At 35.2% G+C, this 18,773-nt stretch overlaps 1 protein-coding gene across 7 annotated transcripts in view; it reads right to left on the minus strand.

The window, feature by feature from the left end:
* Positions 1-18,773, minus strand: part of OXR1 (oxidation resistance 1) — a 266,515-nt gene that overhangs the window by 24,553 nt on the left and 223,189 nt on the right. For all 7 annotated transcript variants that reach the window (XM_066564420.1, XM_066564445.1, XM_066564427.1 and 4 more), the window contains 4 exons: positions 17,860-18,044; positions 13,803-14,587; positions 10,085-10,253; positions 6,798-6,960 (listed from right to left, as the gene is read on the minus strand). In XM_066564420.1, coding sequence (XP_066420517.1) covers positions 6,798-6,960; positions 10,085-10,253; positions 13,803-14,587; positions 17,860-18,044 — 1,302 coding nt within the window. The remainder of the gene's footprint in view (positions 1-6,797; positions 6,961-10,084; positions 10,254-13,802; positions 14,588-17,859; positions 18,045-18,773) is intronic.

An 18,773-nucleotide genomic window follows, 5' to 3' on the forward strand; every position in this document is an offset into this window, starting at 1 on the left:
AATCCTTTTTCATCCTGCAACATTTAATCTTAAACAATTCTAACAATTTGCTTACAAGTTTAAAGCTTCTCTCTGAATAAAAATGACTTTTCTCATAGCTTCTGAAAAGGATTTTAAAAACATGCTCAAAAGAAAAGTAAGCAATAAAATTCTGTTCGATCTGACAACTCACTTTTCACTGAATTAGAGCTGCAATTTTCATGGGAATGAATGCACAAGTAACTTTATGAGACCCCCTGACAGTGTTTTGCTGCTCAGCCCTGCAGCAGCAGCAGCCGCCCCTAGGAGGTGGCAGCTCCTCTCAGCTGGGAGCATCTGCTGCAGAGGGAGGGCAGAAGAACCTGAGCAGCACCGAGACACAGAGCACTCGTGGAAGTGGCAAACTTGTCACTCGTGACACATCTCCACCCAGCCACAGAGAGAAGCCCACACAAGAAATCTGACCTCAGTAGCAACACTTTAAGTTAAAGATTAATAAACTGCCCTTTTACTTTTTCATGCATTTGGGGATTACAGTACTGATCTGTTAACTGGAATAAGAACCTCATATCTTGTAGCAATTAATGTAGGCCTTGACATCAGTGTTCTTAATAAAAGATTCTAGTGAGGATCACCAGCTCACACATGACATCTGTGCAGAACAGCAGCAAACACCTTGAGAGCATACACCTATTTCTTACACAGACAATGGAGCAACAGAAAATATATCTAATAACACTTAATGACAATCTTGTTAATCTTATCCCTGTTAATTCACAACCAAGATAAAGATCTCTACACAATGAATGTGCATAGTCTTCTCAGTATTTTACCTCACAATGTCATTTCTTCTAATAAACTAATCTGTCTCAAAAAAATACTTAAGCAGCAGCAGAGAAAAAGTAGACTGACAGCAGAGGTACAACATATGGAATGCCTTATTTCCATTCCAAACCAATTACCTGGTTTAGACCTTTTGCCATACCAGATTTCAAGTTATCACATGGCAAGATTACACAACACTGAAACAGGGCAGTAGGCATAGCAACCCTCAACTTCAGTAGGAAGACTGGACACCAGGTGTAGAAAAAGGTTTTTGCAGCTGGATCAGATGGAACTATTTTGTTTCACATAGTCACTAACAATGTTCTGATACCACAGCAACAGAAAAGTCATGACACTGAATTCTGCAATCCCTACATTTAACATTCATGCTTTTTGAGTAAGGTTACATTAGTAGAAAATGTATTTCTCATGCTCCATCCCTCTTAAGAGACAGAGGTTAGCCAAGAAGGATAACAGGACATTTATTTACAACTTACTGTTGATTCATTTAGACTTGATTCATTTAGACTTGATTCATTTAGACTTGATAGAGTAAGTCTAAAGTTCAGGAGTAATGAAGTTAGAATGCAGTTGAAATAAAAAAATAAAAATTCAGGTACTGGCTTCTATACAAAATTACTACTCTGCCTTCTAGAACAAGTGAGTCTTAGTAAAAATTACTGGAGGTGAAGCTAACATTCAATTACAGCTAAGTAAGGTCAGATCCCTTTTCCCTTTACAGGTACAAGAAACACTAAAACATTACAAAAAGCTATCTCCTGTAGTGTCAATACAACGTGGACTGGCACAACTTCTTACTTGGCTGAGAAAGTTTCCATAAGAAAGGAAGTCTAATTTGAGAAGTCATCCTTTGTTTCCTGTCAACAGCTTAAGGAAAGGGAGGGTGGAAATAAAAGGAAGTATTTTTCTATCACAAAGTTTTCCTGAGGATTTTCAAAGGTATGCTGAAAGCCATTAAGAATCTCAAAAGCACAAGCTTTTTAGCTGAATGGCTCTGCTTTAACTCTTAGTAGAGGGACCATCCCAAATATCTTCCTCTATTAGATACAAGAAATAGCCATCAATTAGCTAACTGCACATTCATGACTCCAACTACAGGACAGCTCCAAATCATCAAAACCTCTGATTTTCCACTTACAAGTTATAAATAATTTGAAATAGATTAAGTGGTGACAATAAATACAGCAAAACAAGAAATACCCTGATGCATGAAGGTTAGAGACAGTACAATATCATTCAAGTTAATTGCAAAATAATGAAATTGCAAAGAATGAAAGATACCAATCTCTGCAAAGAGCATTGGATTATGCAAATAGACACCAGAGTCCTTTTCTCCAACCACAACAAATTAACAGAAACATTTCTGCTATAGCACATGACTGCTAGAATTGAAGAGACTCATTCTCCAGTAAAAGAGCAAAGCCTATTAGAAATTCTGTGTTAATGCACAGCAACACATGCATAGTGACACATCCAATTTCTTAACTGACAATACATGATGTAAAAACCAAATAACCACCTAGCTTGTATATCCAATTCGTTATCATAAAGAGACAGCCTTTCCAGAAACATATTGGAAAAAATATTCTTCTTCTGAAGACTTAGCATGGTTCATCTTTACAGATCCTGTGCAATGTTTCATTCAAGAAGCCTACAAGTTCCAGGCTTCCTCTCCTCTCTGATCCTCCAGTACTATCGAGCTTGTCATACAGCATTAAGTTCATGTCACATTTTAAAATGCAAGACACAACAAGCAGATGTTGCACCAGCATCCAAGCACTGAAGTATACAGCAAAGAATGGAAGCAAATTTACAGAAGAAACATGATTAAAAATACAAAAAACTAAGATAGCAGTGATCCTAAAACTGCAAAATCCACTTTAATATAGAAGAACATTGTAGGTTCCAGTCCAGATCCAATAAAGAACTTAACATCTGAGAAAGGTTTCAAGACTGGGATATTGGATATAGGTGCTTATCTAACCAGGAGACAATCATTGTTTGTGACCTTCACATTTCCATAAATATACAGAAATAGAATTCTGAGACACTCCAGAAGATACAGCTCAGTAATATTGGATGGCTGAGTGTCCAAGTCAAATACCATTTCAAGAAGACAGAACCTCAATTGCAACTAAAGGCTTGATGTAGCAAGCATTTTCAAACCACATCTTAAGTTCTAACTGAAATTCAGTTGGACAAGTGAGTGACAATGCTTTCCAGAAGCATTGTATTCATGTTTTCTACAGACATTCAATAGGCAAAACCAAAGGTAATTACTATGAAATGCAAGTCCAGAACATGACCTACCATGTCTAGGAAAAAATATTTGCAAGTATCTATCAACTCAAGCTTCATTTTGGAAATAAACTTCTAGACAGTTTAAAATCAAATTATTTGTATTTTCTCCACAATTAACAAAGTTAATAAAAAAATCAAACTGATGAGCTTCCAACTACTTTAAGACCAGTTTGTGGGTCGTAAGACAAGAAATTTCCTGTTTTCGAATACCTTGAGAATGAGTATTTATATTTACATGGACACAAAGTAAAATTCAGTCTTGAATAATGGCAATGAGATCAAGTGACAGGGAAGGGAAAGGAAGAATCAATGTTTTAAACAGGAATTACTGTAATGCAGAGCAATTCAAGTGTTTCCTTAACAGATTTCAGGTTTAAATAGGAACCTACTATACACACTACTTAAACTTAAAAAAGAAACAAGATTAGAGCATAAATACCAATGAAAATTGTTTCTGAGACACTGCACAACAGAAGGAGTCAGCTTGCTGTCAAGTCTTGCCATGTTTAGATGCAAGTACAGAATATGCTTAGGAGAACGAGTTTGTTTATTAACACATAACAGTATTCATCATTTGTGCTAACAGATATAGAAAGCCATTAGCACTTGAACTTAGACACACCAAGTAAAAAAAGAATACCAAGATAAATATACCTTATAGCTCAGTACAGATGGTAAAAAAACCCAGCACCAAAACAAAAAAAACCAACAACCCCAGACAAGTCAAAACACCCTCTTTCTTGGTGTAAGCCCATTCATTTAAGTACAAGATAAAAGAGATATTCAAGAAAAATGGATGGGAATAACACAACTGAGAATTTAGCATCACTTTCATTTCTTAGATAGTATATTAAATAAAGTTATTGCCTATTCATTTCTAGTGGGTACCAGAGACAAGTCTTTAGTAAGGGCTGATCTTAAGTGAAAAAGTATCCTTTTTATAAAGCTTTGCTAATGACACAGGCAGGAAGACACATACTGAGTAACAACATCAGCGACAGCAACTGCAAGGTGCCTCAGACAGATTGTTTCAGACTCTGTGAATTAGTCACCTTTACTGATGCTAACATGAGACAGCAGTAGATTCATAGTTATTTCTAGTAAGTCAATTTTCTATCAAGGCTACAACACAAAAAGAGAAAGTTAAAGGAAGTGCTGGAATTTTCCCTGACACTATGTACAAAGCAGTATTTGCTCAAGGTAGAAGTAAGCAGGCAAAAACTGAAGTTTGAATAAGCATTCAGTCCTATTCATTGATAAACTTAATAAATCAACACCTATTACTTATTTCATTTACTGATCTTTGCCTTTGTTTATTACTTCTTCCCATAATTTCTTTTCCACTAAACAAGCATAGAGTTTCTCAAGGTCTATTGATAAAAAACTGCACCTGAATGTATTAAAAGAACTTGCAAAGAAACAAAAGCTGTTTCAGAGCACCACCTGGGTTACCCATTAATCCTCTTCCCTGTCCTTCTAGTTTTAAGATACTGTACAATGAAAGCAGGAAGAACACATTTTGGAAAAGAAAGGTACTCCACTACCTTCATCCTTTGCTAGATGAACAGTACTTTGTCATGCATTTCCACTTCCCTTCCACCCAGAGCTCTCCTATCCTTGTGATCTGAAAAAGGCAGCCTGTTTTTCAGCCAAATACCCAGAAAAAGGCTTCAATTATACTGTACACCTGCTATTTTAGATTGAACCTGGAGCAAAAACTGACAGAAGAAAAGCTTGCTGCATTGAAGGAAGGAAGTACATTGATTGAAAATAATGACTGGAATTCAATGGAAATAATGGGTATTACAACAGTGGCTACAATTCCCCATATTTACTCATATTTTCTAGCATACATGTTAAAAGCCACTACAATGCAGTTTTATGTAATGACAGCTCAAACCATCCGGTACTGTCAAACATTTCTGATTAGAAAGTTTTTAAGAGCTTTCAGATTTGTGCTAAAAGTCAGTCATAGGAAGTCATGTTAAACAAATTAAAATGCACAAAAGACCACACTAGCATATTTCTTGTACTTGCATAACATTTTTTTATAAAGTTATCCATCTCACTAATCACATTAGCATAGAAATTCAGAAAATTATTATTTGATAATATTAAGAGAACCAAGCTTGACAATTTCACTTAACACAAAGAAATTACAATATTTTTGAAATGTTTCCTATGACTTTTTCCAGAGAAGACCTAAATACAGGCTTAAGATCTGGCCTCATTCTGTGGGAAATAACTTACAGATTTTAATACTTGCACAAAATGTATTGCCTCAACTACTTTCAGAAATAGTTTCTAAAACCTAACACATTCCACCATGAAAAAAACATTTTCACTCTATTTTGTGGAAATTATTCTGTAGTTATATTAAGATGTCAAATTACTGAAGAGCTCAGTAAAGGAGAGATATGCTGTGCTTTAAACTGTAACACAGATCACTATTCACTGATACCCATGTTCCAAAAGGCCAAATTTTAAAACTCCAAATATTTATAAAGGCTTTGAGCAAGAGTTAACACCAAAATACATCGCTGGTAAAAACTCAAGGAATACATATGCTGAAAATATGAAAGTTAAAAAGACATGTTTTTATGATACTAATTTCAATGTCTCAAAGCAAAAATGCTCCACCCAAAATCACCGAGTTGCAGGGAATGTTTTGCAACTATGGCCTAATTCTTCAACTAGCTACATTTCAACTCTGAATCCAGAGTTCTATGGTTCTAAGTTTTGGAGCTAAGCTACGACCTGTAGTTAGACTATTGCAGTTCTTTCAAATTTCTTTTATGCTCTACATAAAATAGTGTAGACTTCCTTAATTTCAACATGTTCCACTGCAGGGTAGGGGGAAGAAAAACAAAAGAAATCTTACAGTCAGAGATTGCAATTGCTGTCCCAAGACTCAAACAGTGCAGATGGGATACTTCTACAATATATATATGACAAGAATCATCAAACTTTTGACCAACATTTGAATGTACAAGACTGGAAGTGCTTTAACTGTATGTACACTACAAAACAAAACCACGTAGACGTGTAAAGATGTGTCCATAGAAACACAGTGGACACAGATTCACATGAGAGAAATGTGCTTATTATTAAGAAAAAAAAGAAATAGTTCCAAATACAACATATTTCTAAAATACAGTTCTAAAATACAATTTCTACAACAGCATTATAATGCATGAATAACTCACAACTGAAAAATTAATTACTAAATTATTTTAAAGACTTGTCATTAATAGCTGTTCTTTTCCTCTTTTGCTGTCCCATCCCTTTTTTAGAGTCTTACCAATAAACACTGGACACTCTAAATAGAGGAATAATAAATATCAGAAAGCTGTCAGTTTATGAGACTGAACATTAAGTCTGCTTCACCAAAATTCTAACTTTGTTGCTGTACTCACATTCCTTTCCCTAGGAGTTTTAAGTTACAACTTGCACCACCACAAAAAAATGATTTGGAATTGTGAAATGTTGTCCTGATCTGATGTTAGAGTAAAGCATTAGGATGGCATAAACTGAACAGCCATGATCATGATCATGATCATCAGACTAATAAGGTGTTTTTTTTTTTCCTTCTGGAAAATATTTAATAATATTTTAATATATTCTAATGTGTGTATCAAAAAAAAAAAATCTTTGATACTGCTCTTCCTTACCTCCCACTCTTTAGCAGCATCTTCAGTACTCGATTCTTCACTAGTTTCAGGCTCATCCTTCTTTTTTACCACTATAAATCCAGGTTCCCGAAGAGACTCCCCAGTGTCTTCTGCATATATTTCTGGACTCCACTGGATAAAGAAGACATACAAGTGATCTGTCCTAGAAAAGTCAAGTTATGACACAGAAAAAAAAATAAGGTAAATTTGTGATGTTTAATAATATTAAGTATTTAAAGTTAAAATAAAAATACTATTTAATATTTTACTAGATATTAGAGACAAATTTGAAAAAAACCTAGCTAGTTCTTTAGGTTTGTTTTTAGTTTTTAAATATATGAAGATGTCTCTGGAGAAAAAAACAGGAAGCAAGTTGGCAATGGATTAGCTGTGATTTCATATATAAGTATGATCTTTCAACCACTTCTGCCCCATTGGATACCTCTGCTTAAAACTCAAATAGCTCCCAAAATAAAACACAAAGACTTTTTTAATCTTATTTAGAAAGAGTTACATAAAGCCAAACAAAATTAGAATTTAAAAAACGTCTGCATGTTTGTTTTCCCTATGCCTGAAGAACACCTGACCACTTCCAAGACATAATCAGAATTATACAAATTGTGGAAAGTACTATAGATGTGGGGGAAGACTGCTGAAAGCATGCAGGTGTATATATGAATCATAAAATCATGAACTACAGGCTATTCTAACTATAGTAAGTACGAAGATTCAAAGTTACCTCATTTTAAGTTATGTGCCACAAATTACACTGTTCTTCAGTTAGAAGAGCAAAGTCACCCAAATTCACAGGAGGAAATTTTTTGTAATCCTAACAGATGTCAGTCTATTCTGTATTAGCTGCAGGTGCACAGACAGAGTACTCAGGAAAAGGACTTGCAATGCATCCACTAGTATCTCTTGATCATGGAAAAGAGAGTAAGAGCTAGAGCTTCATGGCTCTGGTTGCAAGACTTTGAATATTCCTTATGTCTTTCTCCAGAGATATTTGCTATAGCTGGGTAATGTATTAGCATGAAGAATAATATTTGAGCCTTTTCTTCTCCCTTCCTAAATAATCTTTGAAAAACTGAACACTTGAAGAACAGCAAGAGATACAGAACTTCAAAGTTTCTCAAAATTGCAGATATATTTCTCATGTACCACTGCCCAAAAAATTTCTGAACACAGGTATGTAGTAACAGTCTCTGAACAGGGTCAGTTATCCAGAATCACCCTTGTTAAGATTGAGGCTCCTGAAGAACAACGATAAAAGGGGAGAAAAAAAAAGGGGAGGCAAATCTTTCTCTGGCAGTAGCAAAGAATAAAACATTCTGGAAGCGTAAGTTTAGGTAAATTCTATCACAGAAGTCCAAAGCAAGAGGCTGCAGACTCCTCTTGGACTGAATGGGCATCAATTTTTTGTCATGCAAGTATGAAAGTTTTTTTTAAGTTCTGAATTTAGCTCTTCAAGAACTTTGAGTTATGTATAATTATAGCAGTTAGAAAAAGGACATGAAACTTGATGCTTAAGGTACTATAAGACTCTCCTTCCCAGACTGGCTCCTTTGAGAGTAAGAACACTGAAATAATGCTTTTCTCTCTTTTGTACCACTCGGTGACACAGACAACTGGATTGGCACTAAGTACTTTCATCTATGCAGACTAGCACTCAGCAAGGTTAACACCAAATTAAGAAAATGAACTCCCCACTATGAGAACATAGCTTTTTCTTTACAAAAAACTTAGGACACACACTGAATGAAAAAAAAACTGATACTCATAGTAAACTACCCCATGCAGTTAGAGAGAGAGAGAGAGAGAGATTGAAAGAGAGAGAGACCCTTCACAGATGAAAATAATTTCCAAGGAAGTCAGTACAGACTGAAAAAATAAGAAACCTTTTGTCCAAAATATGTGATCAATTCTGCTTTATGCTGAAGGTAAGTACTTGCTACATTAGAAAAGGAACCAAAGAGACAGTGATCATTTTAATCAACTAATCTAGACACCATTGCCATATATGAAACATTTATCTGATTTCAAATTCAATACAATACTTCTAGAACAAGCAGATTTGAGTTAACTATAACCACAAGAGAACTCCTGGCCCAGACAGGATTAACAGCAGCAGAATTAGTGGGACAGACCTTTGACTCAAAACTTTGCATCCGCTTTAGCACTTAAGAGGTAGCAGAGGTGGTGTTTAAAAGCTGGTCAGTAAAATCACTACCATGGACTCAATTCTACTTGTTGGATAAGTATAATACTTGATATCATTTCAGTCTATCACACATTTCCATCCATAGTGGACATAAAAAAAAAAAGACTACTGCCTTTCTTGTTGCAGCCAATGTCAGTATAAAATAATTTTATTTCTGTAATCAACCTCTTCTCCTTTAGATTAAAGAACCCCACTTACTTCTAATTTTCTTTATATGTTACACTTTCTAGGCATTAAATAGTCTTGCTGTTTTCCTCTGGACTCTCTCCAATTGATCCATATCTGTCCTCAACTGCAGTGCCCCAACAGGACATTCTATGCCATTCAGCTCAAAAGAAAAGACGGAAAAGTGACTTGATCATTGTGGGTAGGTATTTACACCAGATGATAACTAAGATTTTTTTTGTTTTTTTTCTTTTCTCCTCACTCTTTGACAAGGATGTAACACCCTTAAAAACCAATTTTGGGCTGAAAAGAAGTCACAGTTTCCTAGCAGTAAAGATCATCTCAGAATACAGGGCTGTACCAGTGAGTGATCATAAACAATCTCATGTCTTTGAATGAGTTCAACAAAGTCAGGTATTTTTCCAGTAGACATACTTAAGGTGGCTCATGGAAAGGTTTTACCTTCCATATACAATGATAAGACAAAAGAACCCCACCTAGCTCTTCTGAACTCAGAGAGGATTTTCACAAAGTTTCCAAATAATGGGTAGCACAGATAAAGACAAAAATTTTGCTGCAGAATTTACTTCCTCCACCAGACACCACTCGACTCTTTCTTTTGTTATTTACTTGCTACAAACAAGAGCCTAAATAGTATAGTAAGAAACTACTTGCCAAACTCACAAGTAACTCAGGTAAATCAGTAAAATGTCTCTAAGGTAATGAGGTACTCCAATGGCAAATACAATACAAGCCAATCAACAACATCTTCAGACATTCACCCTTTTTTGTGATTACTTAGAGACACAGTGGCTGCAAAATTTTGAATGGTGCAGAAAAAACGAAAAGCTCAAACACCTACTGGCAATTGTTGATTTTTTACAGTTTGCCTCTGTCTTACCTTTCTTGTGGAACAGCAAACCAGTACTCATGTTTTTTGTCCCTTTGTGCATACTGTTGCATTGTTGCACTTGCTTGAGAAACAAATGTTTTTCTCATGGGTTTTCCAACCCTGAGACACAGAAACTTGTGAGATCGATGCCGTCTTTTTTCTTTCATAACAGAAGAACCTAATAATAAAGACAAAGTAAGCTGTCCACAAGGTACTAAAGAGCCTAACAAAATCATTAATTAATTTTATAATAGACAATTGAGGGATATAGGACATTTATGTAAGTAAGTAATGGGAGATGGGATAAGTAGTAATAATAACCTGCCCCTTTTTGTTATGAATATCACAAAAGTGGAAGTAACTTCAGAGCACAACATACTAAATTCTAACATTCATTTCTGCTTCCAACTACAGATCACATTGTTAGAGCACTTCATCCATGCTTGGAAGTACTCAAAGTAGTCTTGATGCATACTCTCAATACTGAATCACCACCCTCCCACTATTAAACAGAATCCCACATACAGGAAAAAGACACTGTGTTAAATATGTATTTTGGCTTGATTCACATGTGTCAGAGATGTTGTTAGTTACTTATCATTTACAAGGGAAAACATTCTGGCCCTACTGATACCGGATTAAGATGAATTTTAATTTTTTAGCTATATCAAACACCTCAGTGGTATGAACACCACCTCAGGATGAAGTATACTGGATTTTGCAGTACAGGATTTTTTTCTCTGCTGGTATATTTAATTGAACTAATAGAATTATATGACTACCCTCAAGGTCTGAATTGTCAAGTCAGCACAAGGTAAAGTAAGAAGCCTTCTTAAACTTTTTTCTTTACTAGATGATTTGCCTTGCCAAATCCTCCAGCCACAAGAAACTTTTTTTATAGCAAGAAAGGAAAATGTAATTTTAAGAGTTATTAGGATCAGTTATGACAATAAAGGGTTTATCCTAGCTCTGGTATTATATGTACATACAGATAAGTTTCAGTTTCCCAGGACACATCTTTTCTTTACCACTAAGCACAGAAAACATCACCTTCTTGCTCTATAAGCATTTTCTCAATAAGATTTTTACCATGAAGTTTAGAACAGCACTGTTCCACAAAAGACTATTTTTTTCTCGTAACTATTTATATGTGTGACTCCTAAGTTTCAGTCAGCATTTTAGAATTACACCTGCAGCATATAGTATAGTAAATTAGCCATATTAACATGCATTATTTGGAAGTATTTTATTAATGTGTAAGCTCAAAGGTAAATTGGCAGATTGAAAAAAAACCCCACAAAAATAAACAAAAATAAACAAAAAAGCCTGTTTCATAAGACTGTTATGCAAACTCTGTGCCAGTGTTAGATAAATACTCTTCAATGATTTGGCATTTTTGATTTTGGTCCTTCAGAGGCAGCAGATTAGGACTTTCCTGAGCTCAGAGAAGTGGGATTTTGGTTCCAGCTATCAGATAAAGTAAAACCAAACAATTTAGTTCTGCCCCAAGTCTCAAAATTACTATTTCAGATGCTTTTTTAAGTGAGTTCTCCGGTATCTTCTTGTATATTTGATATAGAATTAATGAGAAAAGATTTCAGCAATGGCTACTGGGTCTCATTCTTCTTGTCTTTCCTTTCAATGTCTGCCAATATTCAGCTAAGCTGTAAATATTTTGTCATGTTATCATTGATGATATTTTACCTTGTTTTTACACACACAAAATTAGAGATTGTTACAATTTCTCCAAAGTATCAACCACACCTAGCTTTATTTCAGTCCAGTGGTTAACAAAGGTGTCTGTAAAAACAGAAGCTTGGGCAATAAAAAAAGTAGATACAAGTAAGACCTTTTTAGTTATTCTAAACTTGATGTGTCTACTCATAAGTGTCTACTTGCATTGCATGACCTCAACATTCAGAACAAACATTCAGATCATTAATTCCAAACTCAAACATCTGACCTCTTAAATTTCAAAAAAAAATAGTTCTCAAAACCTAAATTCTCAAAACTGCCACAAAAGAGAAAAAATTCAACTAAGCTCCTGCTATATGAAAAAGACTGTCTAGGTAAGTTATTGATCCAAAACTCATAGTATGACTACTTCAGCATTTTATTTCGAGAAAGGCTACTTGAAAGTGTTTACTATATATCAAATTTTTAATGACCTGGTGTTTTTAGTGACCTGCTGTTAATAGATGTTAATATTCATTTTGATGTTTTTCAAGAGTTATAAAGCAGATCTATGTTTTCACCTTGGTTCTGTTTCATCATGCCTGTAGAAGCTTCACCAAATCTATCTAGATTGAGAAATATTACTTCATAATTTATTCATTTACTTCCATTCTGCTAATACAACATGCAAGAATAAGAGATGTAATAAGTCCTACTGAAGTTGGACTGAATTGTTACAAATCTCCAAAAGGCATCTTGTGCTTTTTGTGTTTTTTCCTTTGTACTTTACCCCATCAACTTTGAGTGAGGCAGCAGTACTATGTGTACATAAGGTTTCTAGCCAGCACTCTTCTGTAGGACTGTATGCAGACACTTTTTTGGTTATATATATATTTACTCTGCAAATATACAGATCACATAACAGATGAACAACCTGCAGCCAGTCACTGATACAATCTTACAAAAAACCAAAACTAAAGCATTTAATGCTACTGAATTAGAAATATTCATCTGTAAGAAAAGCAGCAATTGTGCCAAAGAACACTTAGTACCTGATTTTTTTTAAAGTTACAACCAGCAACTACTGCTAGCTGACATCCACCAGGGGTATTAGAAAGTAGTATTAGTAAGTATATTAGAAAGTAGCCAGAAGAATTAGAATATTAGGGGGCATAAAATATTTAGGGCATAAAAGCCAAATTTATCACAGAATGATGCAAGTATTCATCTGCTTCAAATTTCAAAATTCAAATTACTTCCTTAAAAGAAGGAAAAAACCCCAACCCAACCAACCAAAAAAAACCCTCAAAAAACCCCAACATGCAAAACCCATTATATAAGATTTTGAAGCGTAGAAAAACTTCTGTTAACCAAAGAAGGTACTTCTATTCAATATAATTTCAACTTTAATAATTAACATAATGAATTCAACCTTCAACACTTCACTTATCTTTAATGCCTGTCACACACTAATAGAGTCTTTTCTAGTCCCCCAGATATTGCACAATTAAAACAAATAGTTCAGTTAATCTCTATTAGTAAGATGGGAAGACATCAGAAAGTAACTTGTGAATTTTTTGGAAAGCAGATTTAAGTTGTGTAAAGGCACAGAATATTTGTGTATGATAAAAACTTGAACAGCCTTTAAGTGTAACTTCCAACTAATAATCCCAGGACCTTGATCTTTGCATAAGAATTAATGTACTCAAGAAATAAAACCTAGTTGTTCACTGTATCTACAGCACTAGCTTCCTAATATCTAGCCCTTACTTTTCCTTAATCAGGCTTTTTGGATGTTTAACCTTGTTCTAGTCATCATCAAAGTAAGACAAGATGCAAGTGAAACAGCATTCTGAAAGCACCAAATATTTTCTCCGAAAGTTTATGTAAAGTTTAACTTTGGAGTATCTTCAAGTCAATGAGAAACATAACCAGCACATGGAGAAATATGGTGTACAAAATGAAAAAAAATTCAAAATTTCCATTAAATTGGAGGGTGATACATTTTAAATATGAAGGTTAATACTGTACCCATAAATACCCACAGACTCACCTTCTAACCGCCCATCTCCTGCAGATACAGCTTTCTGACTGATCTCTTTTTGTGAATCCTGGTGCATGTTTTCTCTTTGTTGTTTTGTTTGTTGCATAGTGTGGGTCTTCCAGAGCTTGCGGAGTTCCTCTACTTCTGCCTCTGAGTCTTGACTTTGCTCTCCCACTACTTTTCCTTTGCTAGGTGTCTCCTTCTTTTGAGAGTCTGTGGTATCTTCACAACCTGGACATTCCTCTTCCATCTCATTATCTGTTTTTTTTCCTAGTGAGGAACCCTGATCCTTGCCCACTTCTGTCTCCTTGCTGTACTCCTCACTACCCTGTGATCTTTGCAAAGACTGCTGGAGGACATCTGCAGTGTTTTCACCAGATTCTTGTCCCCCCTTTACAGACATTTTAGCACTTTCTGAACTTAAGTGGGTACCAAACTGTTTAACACCTACAACCATTTCGGCACTGGGCTTTAAGTCACTGGCAGCTTCACTGGAGTCTGAAATGACTGTTAAACATTCAGCACTAGTCTGGTTTATTGTTTGGACAGATTCCGACGATGCTCCAGAAGATTTATCTTGTCGAAGCTCATCTGAGGAAACAAGTTCCTCCCGTATTGGAGAGAGTTCTGATTCTGTGAATACATCTTCTGAAAGAGACTCCTCTGTGCTTCTTGGGGCAGTACTAGCACTGTCATTGCCCGTGTCCCGAACCCTGGAATCCGTGTCATCTGTATTGCTCTTCGCAGCTTTCTTGGAATGGCCAAGTTCCCTTACTGACAGCTGCTCTACATCTCTGTTGAACAAAATAAGAATGTTGTTATAACAGGTACCTTCAAAGTATCAGGCTCTTTTCTTCACTGTTTTGTTCAAGCTCTTAAAACAAACAAACACCCTAAAAACCAACTTAATCCAGAGCATTAGTAATAAACAAACATAAAATGTGATACCATAATGGTAAACGTGGCTGACCTTTTGCCAGCACAACAAAGCAGGGACTTCCCAAGTTCATGACATTACTTTCACAAGAAACTCTCCTATAAAACTAACAAGATTGTGAGATGCACTTGAAGTGTAAAAATAAAATATAAACCGAAGTAAAACCAACAAAAAGCTACACACAGCCATAATCTCTAAAGGTGAAAATCATCCACAGTTTTTTAGGTTTTGTCTCCCCAAGCAGTCAGTACAATTGTACAACAGTACAGACATGTCCCACCCTACAAGGAAGCTGACACCTAGCTCACAGGTAAGACATGAATGGCAGAAATCCTCTGGTCTAACCTCAGATATCGAAGCCAGTAAAGGCAGAACAGTGGGAACCATCACAGTATATCTCACTATTCTGCCCATAGAAAATACCTGAAACAGTGTTTAGTGTCTTTAGCAGGTACCTAACTTTGAGGATACCATTGTTTGGCAAAATAAACCCCAAACTACTTGATAAAACTGAAGATGCTGATAAATAGTGTAAAAAAAGCAAGCATAAAAATTTATTTTACCCAGAGGAAATAATCTTGCTTAAACCTGCCTTTCAAAATAAACTAACTAGAAATTCTATGACTTTTAGAAGAGGAAGACTAGAAAGGTACTATGAACATGCTCAAGTAAACCTACAGAACTCAAGCTTTTCTCTGTTGTCAAAAAACCCGGGCAGTAGACAGCCATCACAAAAAATTCTCATATTTAAACTTACTCACGACTAGAGCTCTCAATGTCAAATTCTTTGCTATCAGAAGCCTACCAGCTCTTCCATTACCTAGTACTAAATGCTTTTAAGAAGCTTGTACATTATTCTCTGTTTTGAAGGACAATAAATTCACTCCACAGTCTCACAAAACTTCACATTCACTTACATCATATTACTGAGATGCTGCTAAAGTTCAGGATGTTTGCAAAGCACATGCACCATCTTATCTAAGCATCAACATGAAACTTGCAGTAAGCTTTAGCTGACTGAATGATTTTGTTTACAAAGCACGTGGATTCAGCTTTAGAAGTCATTACCTATTAGACTAGGCCATTTCTTTAAATTTGCAGGATTATGCTCATTATAGGTGCTCTTATAGAAGCACAATGTAAGGTTCATGAAATCTGTAAAACATACAGTCAGATGTTTTTGTCCAGTTTTAGCAGATTGTGGCTTATATATAGAAACCATACAACATGAAATTTTAGTTCTAAGAACCAAAGCATCCATTGGGCTTATGACCATTTTCCATGTCAACAATCTGAATACTGAAAATAAGATTGCTTTCCCAAGTTTTAAGCAGGTTTGACACTTGGAAAATTTTGGAGAGTGGAAGGAGGTTAACTACAACAGCAGAATATGTAGGGAAAAAAAAAAAAAAAAAACAGTGAGAAAACATGATTTAAGTGTCAAATACCCGAAGACACATGGGTCTTGTCAGAGCTAGCTGAAGATGTTAGGACTTCTGCTTAGACTTAAAAGATTTTTGTTTTCCCCCAAATTTACAAATATGCCTCATATTTAGCTAAGGCATAAAAGTGCAGGGACTGAAGAAAATGCTAGCAGCTAGTGTTCCACCCACTGGTTGATACAGCTGACAAGAAAGATAAATCAAATTGGGCATACAGGCCTCTGAATGCAGAGTATGACCTTTTATTAGCAGACATGTTTTCATTCCACATGCATTCATATTATAAACAAAAGAGAAAATGCATGTGCTACAAGAGCACAAAAATCAATAGCATCATTAAGTCATTAACAAACTAAACATTTTAGAAAAATACTTGTTTTGCAACCACAATAACATGACTCAAGCATAGAGCTCTCTAATTCTTTCCAGTGTCTATCAATTGAAATAGGAACTGTGACCTACTTTTTAAAACTCAGTCTGGAAAATAAACTTCCGGAAAAAAATTATGCTGAAGGCATCATTGTTCTACATCAAAAGCCCCAAAAGTACTGCTGTAGCAACATGTATTTCAGTTGCCCTTTCAACAGACACATAACATTGGGCAGCAAACAAGACCATACCAAGATACCCGTTCATTCCCAGGTTTATGCCAAAACTGAGCTCATAAATGGTATGAGGCAAGTTACTACTTCTGAGTGTCCATACAGTTAAGATTATCAAGAAAGATGTGCTAGGGTACTACCTATATGAACTGTAAGAGGATATTTTTAAGAGTTATTGAGTATCTTAAAAAATGCAACTATTTTAAGTAGGGTATAGCATTACATATCAAGCAAACAGCTTTACACTCTCCCGGTAAAAGAAGCCCACTTTCCTACAGCTAGGTAATTGAGGCAGTCTGCAACTGTTTGTGTTTTATGGGCTGTGATAGGTAAAGGGGGTGTGATTTTTTTTTTAATCCTTTTTGGATTTCAAGACAGAATTTATCTTTTTCTGATGATAATATAAAAGCTCGCCATATAAAACCAGAGAGAATGGAACAAAGATTTCTTGTAATGCTCTTCAAATTTGATTTTAAATGCCTGCTGCACTAAACACCAGTGCTTAGACACACCAATCCAAATTCACTGTTTACTCCAAAAAAAGACTACACCTAAGGTGAATATGCAGTCCCTCCCCTAGCCATAAAGGGAAAAAAATATACTCCTAGGCCCAGGATAATATATACAAATCTTAGAAAATTAGTTTAAATCATTTGTCAGAGCAACAAGATTGAGAAGCAAGTGAAAAATGCTAAACAATGAAAATTTGTACCTAAAATTGTCAAAGCTGCCCTTTCTTATTGTGAATACCAGTTCTTGAATTATTGAAGAACCAAACAACATCGACTACTGTTTCCATAGTGGGGAAGGGGCAGAAGAAATGATGTGGTACCGTAGATCTTTATAAGAGACTACTGTAGGAAATTAGACTCCATGTGTATAGAAGAAGATTTATCCTGCATCATATATAGGATGTGAGAACTGAAGGTAAAGCAAAGTTTCTATAGGATCTTTCCAAGCCAATCTTTGATATCCTTTCCTAACAAGAAAAAGAAGGAAAATGCTGGTTTGCTAGTTTTGTATGGTCAACAATGTGGCTACAGTTCAGATTCACTCAAAGCTTTACAAATACTGTTCTATCTTACATGCTTAATGACTCCTTAATTTTGCTGTCCACAATTTCCTTATACAGAGCAGCTGACATCACTTCTTCCATTGGACACATGATGCCATATTCTTCACAGCCATTCTCTTGGACCAGAGGATCCATTTTATGAGGATCAAACATTATATTATTTGGCGTCACTAGCAGCACACCATTGACCGTACCCTAAAATGAGAGGGAAAAGAAGCGGTAATTTTTCTCCTTCAAATTCCAGCTTATTCTTCATTTTTCAGTAGGAAAAAGGTGTTTTCTATTTTTTTTTTAATAAAGCCATTTTTAATTTATTTTTAAGCAATCTGTTATGTTACTAAGTCACTGTTAAACACAAGAAACTGTAACTTTTTCTGGGGAAGCAAATTAATACCACTTGCTTTCCCAAAATAAAACAGTTTTATTCCTCACAACTAATCAATAACTGGTTTTAGTAACGTAAGAGAAACCTTACACACTGAAGAACACACTAAACAGCCCCTCTGAGATAAGGAAACATCTTTCCCAGATAACCACAGGGCTTAACTGGTCAGTTTGAAAGCAATTTTTGTCTAAAACTTGACTCTTAACTCTTCTGTCTCATTTTCTAGTATTTATTTAGAGAGACTTTAAAAACCTATCATGTATCTTACTTTATTTTACACAAAAGTAACAGAGAGGCTGATACAAATTCTTCTAACTTAATGGACACGGTGAATGATTGGAGAAACACATTTACAGAATGAAACTAGATTAAAAAAGACTCAAGATTATCAAAGACGAAATTTTGGATGGTTTTAATCACAATGATACTACTGCAGAGTACACGAATGCAAGTAGAGTTTAAAATTTAACTATGAAAAACTTTGAGGTTTATATTAATACTATGAATTGTAGAGCTCTTATACAATACAAGTATAAAAA

This window comes from Molothrus aeneus, chromosome 1 (assembly GCF_037042795.1).
Source record: "Molothrus aeneus isolate 106 chromosome 1, BPBGC_Maene_1.0, whole genome shotgun sequence".
In the NCBI taxonomy this organism is placed as follows: Eukaryota; Metazoa; Chordata; class Aves; order Passeriformes; family Icteridae; genus Molothrus; species Molothrus aeneus.